Below are 14,033 nucleotides of genomic sequence, written 5' to 3' on the forward strand. Positions count from 1 at the left end.
ATTGCCTTATGTGAATTTACCTCGTCAAATATTAAATATTATGTCTGTAAATTGTAAAAATAATTAAGACTATGTGTGTGTGTGTGTGTGTGTGTGTGGGGGGGATTTTTTTTAATTAAATTAAATATAATTATTAGTTTCATGGAGAAAAATGTAAATTTATAGTGGGGATAAATGGCATCACTCCTTTTCAGATGGCATTAGTCAAGTTGCGAGGCACTTTGTTATGACCTTCCACCAAGCCTTTCGCCTTTTGCACTCGATCCTTTTGTTATTTTCAAAAGATGATTTGATGCATTTTGGATTAATACGTGTGAGAATTGAGGTTTTCAATTCGGGAAGAAAAAATCAAACTATCAAATTAATTATGCATATTACTTCATTCTCTATACACTACAAAAGAAACAGGGATTTGTGACCGAATTAGAGACCGACAGTAGAGACCGATTTGTCGGTCTCTAATCCGTGTTTTTCTTGTATTGATAAGTGCCATGGAGACCAAAATGATGCATGATCAGGAAATTTATGAGTTTAAATCAATTTTTTTTTTTTTAAAAAAAAAGTATAGATATTCTATTTTCGAATTTAGATTTTATGTATGTCAAGAACCCGATAAGTAAAATATGTTTTCGGCATACGTAGTATAATAAAAATTGTTTTAATACATATGTTATTTATAGCCTAAATATATAGAACTTGAGATTCAAATAATATTTAAGAACCATATTTTCAATCTTTAATGAAACACCTTGCGGCCCCGAGCATGAGAATTTATCGTTATTCTCTATTGATCTTTATTATTATTATTATTATTATTATTATTATTATTATTATTATTATTAATCCTAGATTACAATAATACTCCAAAGTGTTTTTTGAAGCACTAGAAATTTAAGTTTTTTTCACCAAATTTATTCTTGATACTAAATAGCTTCCAGAATCTTAACATATAAACTGTATGTTGCCTCAGTTAATTTAACATTGTCTCACAAGTTAATTATGTGAGACATATTTTCGATCCGACCCCCTCATGAAAAATTGGAGATATGGAATGGATCGACTCGTTTTACGAGTATAGATATGTGAAGACATCTTACAAAAAATCTAAGTAAACAACTCCGTATAAAATCTCTTCTCTAAATACCCAAAACAAAAGTTAGTATATCAAATTTCATATTTTGTTAAATGAAAATCTTATTTTCTTCAAATAAACATCGATTTTACAAAATCTATTTTTATAAAATAGCATGGAAAGGACGGATGGGAATACGATGATTATCTATACTATATTATTAAGTGTGAGTGAGTTAGAAAAACTGTTTTTGGAGGACACCAAAATTTCTTCCTTTTTTACTTTCCTCTTCAACACCACATATAAATTATAATAATTCCAACAACGTCAATCCTAAGTCTGAAATCTTCCCAAAAAATGAAAGCCCTAATCGTACCAACACATTTGAAAACTTCTCAATTTAAAAAAACCTTTCGGTTAGTATTTTTAACGCAAAAAACCTTTCTTTTTTCTACCATAATATTATTATATTTTTTTTATTGAAATTAAGTTTAATAGAGAAATAGATTTTTTGTCATACACAACAATGTGTAAGAACACACTAATTATAATATTCATATCAAATTACAAATGTTAAATATTCATTTTATAAATTGATTAAATAATATTTCAAATATCTAGTATTATGTTACACGCAACATGTGTGCCTCAGCCGCTAGTATATATATAGTAACCTAACCCTTAATTGGAAATTCAAAGAGATACAGTTGAAGAAGCTGAACCGTTAACTCAGAGTGTGTATATATAATTATATATACACTCCATTAACAGAACCAGCAAGCGTTGGGACAGTGAAAGAAAGAAACTGGGCATGCATCCCAACACAGGCTAAAAAAGTGGTGGGAGCTACAAAAAAGTTCTTTTTGTATACAAATATGCCATCATTATGAACAATTTTCACCCATCCAAAAATTCCTTCTCTCTCTCTCTCTCTCTCTCTTTTCTTTCATTTTTTTTATTTATGGGCATGTTAATAACAAGTTTCTCGAATTTTCCCCCACTAAAATGAAGGTGTGCTTTTGAGAGTGGCCATGGAGAAGCAGTGTGGGTGTTGGGGTAATCTGAAGAGCAGCATTAGAGGTTCTTGCAAAAGTTCCGATTCAAGAAACTCAGCTAGCAGTATCCCGCGGAGCAGTCTTGTTTATGATGCAGGTAACTTCTTCATCTTCTAATGAATTTTCATGTTTTCGTGATAAATTATTAGTATCATGTAATGAATGATCTTGATTATTCTTGTGTTTAAATTTACAAGTCATCGAAGAAATGCTTATATTCTTGATTTATACTATGTTTTCATGCCAAGGATTCGGGGGGATATATGTTTTCGTATGACGATTTTACTCATGTCGAGTGAGTACTAATTTTTTCTTTTTAACCAATATTTTGCATCAAATCTACTGAAAATTTTTCGATGTTTTCAAATGAAAATTTTAAATTATGCTTTTTTAGTGGATACTTAAAATTTCAAGTCTAATGATTACATGTTCTCCTTAAAATCTCTCATTATCATTTCATATCTGCTTTTTTTTTTTTTTTTAAATACAATCTTAAAAACATGCAACAATAGAAAATATCTACTGGACCAACTAAACATTATAGTTCAACCATGGATGCAGCTACAGAGACTCGGTACCTGAATGCCAGCAACCGGGAAATGTGTGTTCCGGACGAAGCAAGATATTCTTCTGATAATCAAGATCCACCGCCATTACTTGTAAAGAAGCCTCCATGCCAGCTTCTTAAGTTTAGTTTTCAAGAACTAAAGGCGGCTACCGGAAACTTTAGACCGGATAGTATACTAGGGGAGGGCGGATTCGGGTATGTTTTCAAAGGGTGGATTGAAGAGAATGGAACGGGACCGGCCAAGCCTGGCTCGGGCATTACAGTTGCAGTCAAGAACTTGAAGCCGGATGGGCTTCAAGGCCATAGAGAATGGGTGGTTAGTTCCGGTTTATTTTTTATAAACCTTAATAATTTCTGGTAAATTTTTTTTAGCTAAGCCAAAATCTTTTTTTAAACAAAGGTTTGATCTTTTAAGCATCTTTGATAAAAACAATAATTTTTTATCTATCGTGCACAAGTATATATAAAGCTGCTTGTGTGTCTTTTTTTCCCCTTAAAAAATTATGTTAATTACATTAATATATACACCTATACTATATATAACAATAATAATTATAAAGATACAACAAATATATCATACATCAATATTTATAATAATTATATCGTGAGATTGTATTATTATCTAATTAGATTTTATATTGAATTTTTAATGAGATTTTGATAAAATGAATTTTTATATTGAGTTTTTTATGTTTAAAAAATTGTTATACAAATCTCGTATACTTTCATCGTCATCTAAATTTGAAGAACCGTTGCTAGTTACTAGCTACTACTTTTTATTTTCATTATATTACTGAATAAATTATTGAAGTTTATGTCTCCATTAGATGGGCATTTCTAGGAACAAGACTTTAAATAATATAAATAGACAAATTTGAAAGATAAACCAAACGTACGCAAATTTGGAAGAGAAGGTATCGCATATTTTGCTTTGGAGACGATGATTTTATAGCACGTTCTTAAAATTAAGAACCATTTAGTAGATATCGTAACATACATCTGGAGTGGAATGATTATTTGGGATTTCGAATTGAAAACCAGATCAGTATCAATGTTTGATACAAGTGAGCATTCGACTGATGACTCTTGTAATTCATCGGATATCAAGATTTCAAGTAATTGATACGATACATGCATGTATTGCATTCCCCTCCCAAGCAAAAAAAACTTCTCACATTTTTGTTAAATGCAGGCAGAGGTACACTTTCTTGGACAGCTTCACCATTTTAATTTGGTTAAGCTTATCGGATATTGCATTGAAGATGATCAAAGACTACTTGTTTATGAATTTATGACTCGTGGAAGCCTCGAAAACCATCTCTTTAGAAGTGAGTGTATATTATAAACATCATAAATCATCTTCATATTAATTACTATATAAGAATAAGAATCATATCGCCAAATATTGAAGTTTATAGTATATTTTGTACTTGCATCCAATCAAAATTGCTGGCACTAAAAAAGAGTTCATGTGTTGTAAAAATATCCAAGGGACCATACCACTACCGTGGTCCAACAGGATCAAAATTGCACTTGGAGCAGCCAAAGGCTTAGCCTTCCTCCACGGGGGTCCAGAGCCTGTCATTTATCGTGACTTCAAGACATCCAACATTCTTCTCGACTCGGTACGTGTACTATACGTATGTTCCAATCGAGGAAATATATATTTCCTGTTATGGATTTGAAATTATTTGTTGAAAGCACCAACACATGTTTCAGGATTATAACGCAAAGCTCTCAGATTTTGGGTTAGCAAAAGCAGGCCCCCAAGGAGACAAAACTCATGTCTCGACCAGAGTTGTCGGAACATATGGTTACGCTGCTCCAGAATATGTAATGACAGGTATCATACGAGACATTCAAGGGTTTATTATAAGAACCAACTTTTACATTAATATTCATTAGTCAAAATGAGACAAGACATCAATTTACTAGCCATATGTATATAATTTGGCTTCTTGTTATCTTAGGACACTTGACATCAAAGAGCGACGTTTACAGCTTAGGCGTTGTGCTCTTAGAAATTCTAACGGGGAGAAGGTCGATGGACAAGAAACGACCCAACGGGGAACAGAATCTTGTTACATGGGCGAGACCCTATTTATCTGACAAGAGAAAGATATATCAACTAGTCGATCCACGACTCGAGCTCAACTACTCGATCAAAGGGGTACAAAAGTTATCGCAGCTAGCTCAAAACTGCCTAAACAGGGAGTCGAAGTCCAGGCCTTCCATGGACGATGTTGTGAAGGTTCTAATGCAACTTCAAGACCTTAATGATCTTGCCATACTATCGAACCACACTCGTTTTTCGCCAGTCGGGAGGCGTAAAAAGAGACCGGACGGAATTCATCAAATGATCAATAATCAAGCTAAGAGTGTAAGAGATTCCCCTCATACACAACTTTATAGGTAGACCGATCGATCGAGTTGGTATGATATATAGCCATCCATAGGTGTGGCTGTTTGTGGTGTGAGTGTGACATCTCGTGTGAATTTTTGAAGCTTGAAATTCGAATTAACTAAGCTTACACATATCTATATATTTTTCGGATCGATCTTGAGATTTTTGGAGAGAATTGTTTCTTCTAGACTAGATAGAAATATTTTGATCTCTTTTAAGTTGGATTTGGATTGAGTCATTTTTAGTTGTTAAAGAACTTCAAGATTGGAAACTCGAATGAATCTCCCACTCATTTACACTGGATTTCAAATGATTCCAACATTTTAATGATTTGAAACTTCTTGTGATTAGATATTATAATGTAAATAAATATGGAGATGTATTTGAATTTTTTTTTTAATGTAAGTTATCTAATATAATAAAAATACATTTAAATTCACGGATTTCAAATGCTTCCGTCCAAACCCGGACTTTAACTCCAAGATTTTATATATACAAACTCCAATTTTCTGATATTTAGTATCACTAGAGATTTTTTTTTTTAAAAATATTTTTCTGATTGGGGACATGGGATTTTAAAAATAACTGTATTTGGTGAGGCTTTTTTAATATCCCAATAATCTCCTTAGTTTGATTTTTTGTTTTTCAAACTTTGATTTACTTTTTTTTTTTGTTTGTTTACAAAAATATTTTTATTCTACAGCTTAATTACAAAAATTGATGGAAAAATAATAAATCAAAAGCAAAATCATGATTATATAAGTATGCAACGCGTGTTCCGGAAACAATAATATATAATATATATACTCGGATGACCAATTCAAGCTTAAATATATATATTTTTAGGTCAGACCGTTCATAATGTACATCAGATCCTATACCAGAAAATAAATGTTTGACTAAATCTAAAATGTTTATAATTTATATATTACATTATATTGTTTGATTACATTTTATTATCGATACATACAGAATTGACAATTCTTCGGTTGAAATTTGATCATAGACACTTGCTTCTTATGACTAACGGATGAAATTTTCAATGAATATAATTAAACTGGTAATGATTAATCAATCAAGACAAGTTCGTACATCAATTAAAAATATATAACTAGTATAAATTCAAACACGCATGTATATAAATTATTAAAAAGTTTATATAAAAAACTAACACTCATCTAATTCTATATCATTTTCCAAAAAAACTCACATGATACGTGATCATAAGTCAATTTTGAGAGATATATCTTAGATTCGAACTGACTCAAAAAAAATATTATTTTTTATTGTCTCATTAATATAAATACATGAGACCGTCTCACGTGATACCTATTCACTGTTATTTTTCTCTCGAACTTTAATATAATTGGCAAGTTATTTCGATTCGGGATTACATACTTAATTAAAATATTTACTATATATAAATGTAGCCCGTACTGAACGGAATTCGTCCTCCAATTTGACTTTAATTTGGATCATATATATGTAATAAAGTATTTATTTATGCACCAGTACAAATTTGCGTGACGTAAACACGTCGCACACTGAACAACTTGTCTTGAGTATTTGTTCCATATTCCCATCTTTAATTAAATAAAATTTGCAAATATCCATGTAAATATCACGTTTCAATGCATATGTCATAAACGTCGTATCGATTTTATATCGAAAAAATGTTTAAAATTGAAACAAATTAAGATTGAAATTTGGTAAAATACAAATTGACTTTTAGAGAATCCGGGAATTTGTTTATATTTGACTTTGCAAAGTCACTTAATTTTCGACCATGCAAAGAAAGAAGAGATTTTAATAAAATAAATATTTTAAAATTGACGAAAAAGGAATTTGATATGTAGTCCGTACAAGGGGAAAAAAAAATAACACACGCGCGCAATCAACAAGCTAGACTTTGAGCATTTCATCCGGCATGCACTTGATAATAATCTAATGTTGCAAGACTTTGTCTGCCCTTTTTGGAGTGTGAAGAATGATATCTAATTCGTTCCGAGACGAAATATTATATGATTTGTTGAGTCTAAAACTTATAAAAGAGTTCAAAATTTCTTACGAATATATTTTATTGTCAAAATTATTAAAAAGTTGTGAATCAGTTTTAATTCTCTATATTCCAACTTTTCGGTAATTTTAATTTTTTTTTATCGAAATCGCTGATATAAAATTGATATAGTCAAAATCACAAAAAACAAACATACACGACAAAAAAAATACAAATTTCTCCATATAATTTTGATATTTTTATATATTATCATTAATAAAATATCAGAAAGAATTGTAGAAGTCTCCGCGTAGAATTTTTCCAAAGTGCCACACGTCTCTATATAAGTATGTTCAAATTAATAGACATCAAACTAACTTAACATCAAATAAAGTATAATTAAAACATATATATAGATATATCGCAATAAATAACGACACAGAAGGCATCTGAGAACAAGAATATGTCGTCCAGGAAAATGGAAACCAATCGCCGGATTCTTTTAGCTGTTCTGGTGGTGGCTGCAGCCGCTGATCTGGTGGGACATGCGGCGGCAGCCACCTATACGGTCGGAGACACCTTGGGTTGGAGGATACCCCCTGACGGCTCCTCCACCTACGAGAACTGGTCTTCTCAGCATGTTTTCAGAGTTGGGGATGTTCTAGGTGCGTATATAATACCCTCCTCGGATATACTAACATTTATTTGTTCATTATTTCAAATATTGGCTAAAGTTTTACAAGTAACATTTTATGCAGTGTTCGAATTCGCCACCGGAACACACGATGTAGCAAAAGTGACTGAAGATTCATACGGGACATGCAGTGGTACCAACCCCATCTCCATATTCACGACCGGTCCAACGAACGTCATCCTAAATGCCACCGGGGACCACTACTTCCTCTGCACGCTTGGAAGACATTGTTCGCTTGGGCAAAAATTGGCCGTCAGGGTAACCGGGAACTCGTCAACTGGTCAGCCTCCGGCACCATCGCGCTCACCTTCAACGCCGACACCATCACGGTCTCCTTCAGTGCCGAATCCACCACCGGGTTCCGATTCAGGCCCCATGGTGACTATAGGGAGTTGTAATACGTTGGTTGTTATTTTTGTGTCAATACTTTTTGCCGGAATCTTGATTTAGTCTTGATATATAGTTTGATTTGTACCATTATATGATTCACACAATTAATTCATGCAGTTTTGTTTTGGATTTTGATTTGTGTTAGTTGTGGTTGTGTTACTTGGTATTGGTCATACACTTTCTTGAGTAATCCATGTAAAACTAGTTCTATATTACCCATTCCGTCCAATATATTTAAACTTATAGATATGTTTTTACGCAAAAAGGAAGTTCTCGTTTTGAATGTTTAATATGGAAAAATAATTGTTAGAATTAGTTGATGTAATTAATGGTGCTGGTAAATTGGTAAACGAATAGAGAAAATAATACTAAATATGGAAATTTGACTATATTTTTTATGGATTAAAAAATGTAGCATTTATATTTCGGATAAATAACTAATAATATCTTAAATGGAAAAATCACCAAGTTTATAAGATATACATGATTACACTAGCAAGAAAACGAGATCAATTAATTCACCACAATCTGGTCTCAGTCTGGCTTTCTGTAATGAACCAAAATCTTAGGTCCGTCCCTATTGATCACATCACTATCCTATTTTCTTAATCAATTTCAAAAGTCGCACTNAAAAAAAAAAAAAAAAAAAAAAAAAAAAAAAAAAAAAAAATCCATTTATAAAAACAAGATCGCGAGCCATTACTATTTGCTTCTTTCACCAAAATATATATATGAATAAGGCATATAAGTATACTTACACCCAAGGAACATCTCCAGCTACTAGCTAGCCAATCACCTTGCTTGTCTTGATACATTAGATTGTACTTGCCAACATCTTATCTTCTCGACCTGTCAAATATTTTGGATTCGAGGTTAAATAATTATATTTTGATGAATTTGTTTTTGAATTATTGGCTTACACTTTCCAAACATGCCAATAAGATTAAGAATAAGTGTGTGATGAATTTGTTTCTGAATTATTGGTTATACTTTTAGCATAAAAATAATATTTTTTAATAAAAAATCCAAATAGGAGATTAGTCTAATAAAATGGACTCATGAGACAGTCTTAAAAAATTTTTTGTGAAAAGTTTAATGACGCGTTTCCATTTTTCATGGGCCTTTTTAACATTCTTTCTTGGGCTTTAACAGCAGCCCATTCTTCATTTTTTTTTCAGCCCAATGGCCCTAGCAGCCCATTTCTTGCATGCTGTCCAACAAACAAAAGTTGCTCTAAGTAGTCAAGCAGCCAATATAAAGATTATAATTATAATTATTTTAATCGTCCCATTAACCTTGATTTTCAAGTTCAACCAAAAAAAATCATAAAATTAATTATATATATGTTTGTCCGACTATACTTTTGCGGAATATATATATATTTTATTACATAGGATGGTTTTTTTTATTTTTTATTTTATTGAACTCAAGTATCTCTTCTATTGGACAAACTATATGTCACCCCACAGCGGTGAGGTGACATTTTTGTGGAATATTTGAAACATATTGTAGACGAGCGACCCCAGATCGGACAATCGATCCCAAGGAGCCAGCAAGACGGTTCGCATGTCAAAAGTGCATCGACACATAGCAAGTTCGGACTTTCCGTAGCCAAGTGTCTCCTTCGTTGTCAAAACGCTGTTGACACGTTGAACCATGCGGGTTTGACCATCTGAACCCGTGCCTATAAAAAAGCAATCTAGATTTCAAAATTTGGCATAAAACTGAAGTGATTCATCTCGTTTTCAGTCTAAATTTGAGAGTTTCTAGTCATGGTATCGAATTCTGGTCAGTAGCGAGGCGCTTCCGGGTCGCAGCGAAGCTAGGCTGGAGCTACGGCTTTCAACATCAGTGGACTGACGACAGACAGGATGCGTAGTCCTGAATCTCTGGTAGCTATTTGGATAAGTAATTAGTTTAGAAAAGCCTGCTGAATGAGAAATAGTGATGTGGTATTTCCCTTGAGTTCTAAGCTTGGACTGTATAGACTTAGTGTCTCCTCGACCTGTATTCCCACTCCATTGAATGTAGTCGGGACTCGAATGTCACATAAAAGCCTTGACCATCCATAAAGGAGCAAACAACATGTACATTGATAAATTGTTCGATGAAAGCCATTCAATATCATTGGGATATATTACTGGTGTTGGCATGTGCAGTAGTAGAAACATCGGGTTCTCACGAACACAACCCATCCATTTTCGTCCCCACCATTAAATGAGAATATATATAATCAATCACTCATTTGATTCCTATTTTTTTAAGACACATATCAATCAAATCCCATGTCAATTTTTAGCAGAATCCTCGACTATAACCACTGGTTCACCTTATTGAAGTTGATATGTTTTATGTTTCAATTGATTCTTTATGTTTACTTTATGCTTCTCTGGAGACGAAGTGTGAACTCAAAAGTTTTGGGTTCCATGGCCAAATCAATTGACAATAACACAAAAAGTCTTTGAATCGACACTTAATTGCCATCTCCTGAAGAAGTGGCTTTTATTCCATTTCATGAGATAGAAATCGAAAATTTGTGTTTGTAAAATATGAGGCATACTACATGTACAACAATTCTTATAATACAAAAATTTCGTTTATTTAAATTTACAACAATTCTTATAATACAAAAATTTCGTTTATTTAAATTTAATACAAAATCTCACGATATAATTGATGTACATATCGATGTACGATATTTTGTTGTACTTTTAACATTATTTATATAAAAAAATCTATCACTCTTTCAATGTGAAGGATGAGATTAATCAATGATATTCATGCAGATTAATCAATGATATTCATGCATCACATTAAGTTCGACTCAAATTTTACAATATTATTTCGAATTTGATAAAAATATGTAGACGTGATTTGGAGCACTCTTGTAAATGTGTTTTGTTTGTGTAGCAGTAATTGGGTGGCGATTTCTAGCTAATTCAAAAGGTAAGACATGAACATTTTCAAAATAAATTAATAGATATATGATATGTGATCGATTTTAATACAAGAACATCGATTGATCTCTTGTGACCCCAAAATCATGATATTTAAATTCAGACGATCAATTGATATAGTGAAACATGCATATCACGTGTAAAAACATGCACGGAAAAAAATTAGGAAAAGGAATCACTAAGAAACGTCATCCCAAGTTTTGAGAAATCTCCCTCATAAATATGGCGTGACACCACGAGAAGTACGAAAAAACATCTCACGAATTTCAAATGCGTCAATAAAAATCACAGCCAACCCACAAAATTCCACCAAAAACAATGGAAGGTGGCAAGATTAATTCCATCAAAGACTCAAACCCTCCACCAAAAGACTCGTACAGAATCGCATATATTCTCCATTTCTTCCTCAGAGCAGGCAACTTGCTTCCATGGAATGCATTGATCACGGCCGTGGATTACTTCGAATATCTTTATCCAAACAGACACATCGAAAGGGTTTTCTCCGTCGTGTACATGAGCTCTTCTTTACTTGTTTTGATCCTACTTCTGAGCTGGGATTTCTTCAGGAGAAGTTTGAGCTTGAGGTTTAGGATGAACTTGGGTTTTTCTATGCTTGTTCTGTCACTAACGGTGACTCCGATAATGGGTTGGTGTTGGCGGAAAAATGGGAGAATATTGAGTTCTGATGCTGCGTTTGACACGGTTGTTGCGTCGGTTTTTGTCTGCGGGATTGCTGATGGACTGGTGGGAGGAAGCTTGGTGGGGACTGCGGGTAAGCTGCCGAAGCAGTACATGCAGGCCATTTTTGCGGGGACGGCTTCTTCGTGTAAGCCCATTCATAGCTTTGGAGTAGTGGTGGTGTCGACTGAATTCAAAAAAAGAAATTAAAAATTATGAGCAAGATAATAATTTTTTTAGAATACCAAAATTGACAATAATTATTTCTTGAAAAAATTAATAGAATAACTATTGTTTATTCCTTTTTATGTTACATGTATATGAAAAGGGTTAGTTCGATCTTATGTGTGTAATTGTATGGTAATAGGGGTTATGATATCAACGCTGCGGATCATAACAAAAGCATCGCTTCCTCAAACCCCGCAAGGCCTCAAAATCAGTGCTCAATTCTACTTCATTGTCAGCTCAGTAATCCTACTAATCTGCATCATCTGCTGCAATCTTCTCTGCAAATTACGAGTAATGCAGCACCATTACAGCAATCTCCAAGACGGGTTTCTACCACTCGGACTCTCATCGCCCAAATTCCTTCAAACTATCGCCAAAATCCGCTGGCCAAGTTTCGGGATCTTCATGATCTACACAGTCACACTCTCCATCTTCCCAGGGTTCTTGGCGGAGAATCTCGGGTCGACGACCTTGAGAGACTGGTACCCAGTGATGCTGATTGCGACGTATAACTTGTCGGATTTTGTGGGGAAATCTCTGACGGGGGTCTATGTTATGAGTGGGATCAGGAAAGCTACGTGGGGTTGCGTGCTGAGGATTTTGTTTTATCCTCTGTTTATTTGTTATTTCCGGGGCCCGAAGTGGATGAGGACGGAGGCGCCGGTCGTGGTTCTGACTGTGATGCTGGGGCTGAGTAATGGGTATCTAACGAGTGTCATCATGATCCTCACTCCGAAGGCGGTGCCGCCGCAGGATTCGGAGGTGGCCGCCATCGTTATGGCGGTGATGCTGGGATTGGGTCTGGCTGCTGGTTCGGTTATAGGGTGGTTTTGGATAATCTGAATCAATAATAAAAAAATTAATCAAAATTGAAATTACTTGATTGTCCAGTGTCCTTTGTTACGCATATAATATTTATACTGATTAATTATATATTTTCTCTACAATACGTACACATATTTTTTTCCTAAAATACGTTTTCTCAATGCTATTATATATCCTTTTACTGAGAAAAATAAAACACAATGAAAATTCCAAACCCAAAATTAAAATAAAAAGATTATTTGAGCATAATTATATTTTATATAAACATTTATTATGTATATATTATTTTATATTAAAAATTAAAAATATACAAGAGATCAGAAATAGATGTTGTGTGTGTAATATAATACATGAATGCTTATGTATTGCACATATTTTGTTTATCAAGTTTTGATTTAATTTACAAAATTTAATGTAAATGTGATTTAATTGGATATTGATTTTTCTATAATTACGAAATCTAAAAATTTACTAGCCCGACTCACTGATTTTTCTTTCTTTCTCAGCAATTCAAGTGACTCGCGTTGTTAGGTCACGAGCGATCTAAACCTCTTCTCCCTACCTTGGTGCAAACGATTCCCTGAGATGAAATATGAAAATGAGGTAAGAATGCTTGTTCACCTTGTCCGGTAAGAATCTTACCTGTTAACGAGTTCTCCCACTAAAACAACATACTGTTGTGCAAATCTATTTTACTAAATAAAAATATAAACTAACAATTAAATTAAAAAAAACAAAAATTTTCTTTTCTTTTGGGATCTTCAAATTATAACTAGTCACTAGTACTACATACATACTTTGCGTGTAATATAATCATATGAATATTATATATTGTATATATTTAGTTATTAAAATTCTTGATAATTATTTTTATCTTTTTTTAAGGTCAAATTGAAGAACAATTTTCAGTCTAAATCTAAACTATCTAATTATCCACACAAATGGATTTGAACCTCATATTTCATGGTCTTGGGGCTTCACTCTTATTACTAGACCAAAAGATCATTGACGACTCTTGTTTTATTAATAATATAGATTATGAGTGGTGTATTCAATGTAGGAGATTTATTGACTTTTAATGACTTTTCTAGATTTTAAAAGTTTAGATGTATTCAATTAAGATTTTTACATACTCCATAGAAATCTAGTGATATTCAAAATAGACT

The 14,033-nt window shown here is 33.0% G+C and overlaps 3 protein-coding genes across 3 annotated transcripts; all 3 read left to right on the forward strand.

The window, feature by feature from the left end:
- Positions 1-1,970: 1,970 nt before the first annotated feature.
- Positions 1,971-5,232, forward strand: LOC140961525 (serine/threonine-protein kinase PBL34-like). The gene is made up of 6 exons (XM_073420102.1): positions 1,971-2,224; positions 2,689-3,011; positions 3,888-4,023; positions 4,187-4,320; positions 4,415-4,538; positions 4,666-5,232. The coding sequence occupies exons 1-6, from the start codon at positions 2,104-2,106 to the stop codon at positions 5,109-5,111; spliced, it is 1,284 nt and encodes a 427-aa protein (XP_073276203.1). The 5' UTR covers positions 1,971-2,103; the 3' UTR covers positions 5,112-5,232.
- Positions 5,233-7,484: 2,252 nt separating this feature from the next.
- LOC140962154 (umecyanin-like) lies at positions 7,485-8,386 on the forward strand. The gene is made up of 2 exons (XM_073421032.1): positions 7,485-7,760; positions 7,854-8,386. Exons 1-2 carry the CDS (start codon positions 7,559-7,561, stop codon positions 8,237-8,239), a joined length of 588 nt encoding a protein of 195 aa, XP_073277133.1. The 5' UTR covers positions 7,485-7,558; the 3' UTR covers positions 8,240-8,386.
- A 2,980-nt stretch (positions 8,387-11,366) lies between these two features.
- Positions 11,367-12,986, forward strand: LOC140961526 (equilibrative nucleotide transporter 8-like). Its single transcript, XM_073420103.1, has 2 exons — positions 11,367-11,962; positions 12,182-12,986. Exons 1-2 carry the CDS (start codon positions 11,455-11,457, stop codon positions 12,883-12,885), a joined length of 1,212 nt encoding a protein of 403 aa, XP_073276204.1. The 5' UTR covers positions 11,367-11,454; the 3' UTR covers positions 12,886-12,986.
- The last annotated feature ends 1,047 nt before the right edge of the window (positions 12,987-14,033 follow it).

This window comes from Primulina huaijiensis, chromosome 16, assembly GCF_012295235.1.
Source record: "Primulina huaijiensis isolate GDHJ02 chromosome 16, ASM1229523v2, whole genome shotgun sequence".
NCBI lineage: Eukaryota > Viridiplantae > Streptophyta > Magnoliopsida > Lamiales > Gesneriaceae > Primulina > Primulina huaijiensis.

What these genes read in the sequence shown, in the direction of transcription:
- LOC140961525 (XM_073420102.1), top strand. Translation starts at nt 2,104, where the DNA reads ATGGAGAAGCAGTGTGGGTGTTGGGGTAATCTGAAGAGCAGCATTAGA. An exon ending in CCAACATTCTTCTCGACTCG is followed by an intron (nt 4,321 to 4,414) that starts GTACGTGTACTA and finishes CACATGTTTCAG; the next exon opens with GATTATAACGCAAAGCTCTC. An exon ending in TCCAGAATATGTAATGACAG is followed by an intron (nt 4,539 to 4,665) that starts GTATCATACGAG and finishes TTGTTATCTTAG; the next exon opens with GACACTTGACATCAAAGAGC.
- LOC140961526 (XM_073420103.1), top strand. Translation starts at nt 11,455, where the DNA reads ATGGAAGGTGGCAAGATTAATTCCATCAAAGACTCAAACCCTCCACCA. An exon ending in TGCGGGGACGGCTTCTTCGT is followed by an intron (nt 11,963 to 12,181) that starts GTAAGCCCATTC and finishes GTATGGTAATAG; the next exon opens with GGGTTATGATATCAACGCTG.
- LOC140962154 (XM_073421032.1), top strand. Translation starts at nt 7,559, where the DNA reads ATGTCGTCCAGGAAAATGGAAACCAATCGCCGGATTCTTTTAGCTGTT. An exon ending in CAGAGTTGGGGATGTTCTAG is followed by an intron (nt 7,761 to 7,853) that starts GTGCGTATATAA and finishes CATTTTATGCAG; the next exon opens with TGTTCGAATTCGCCACCGGA.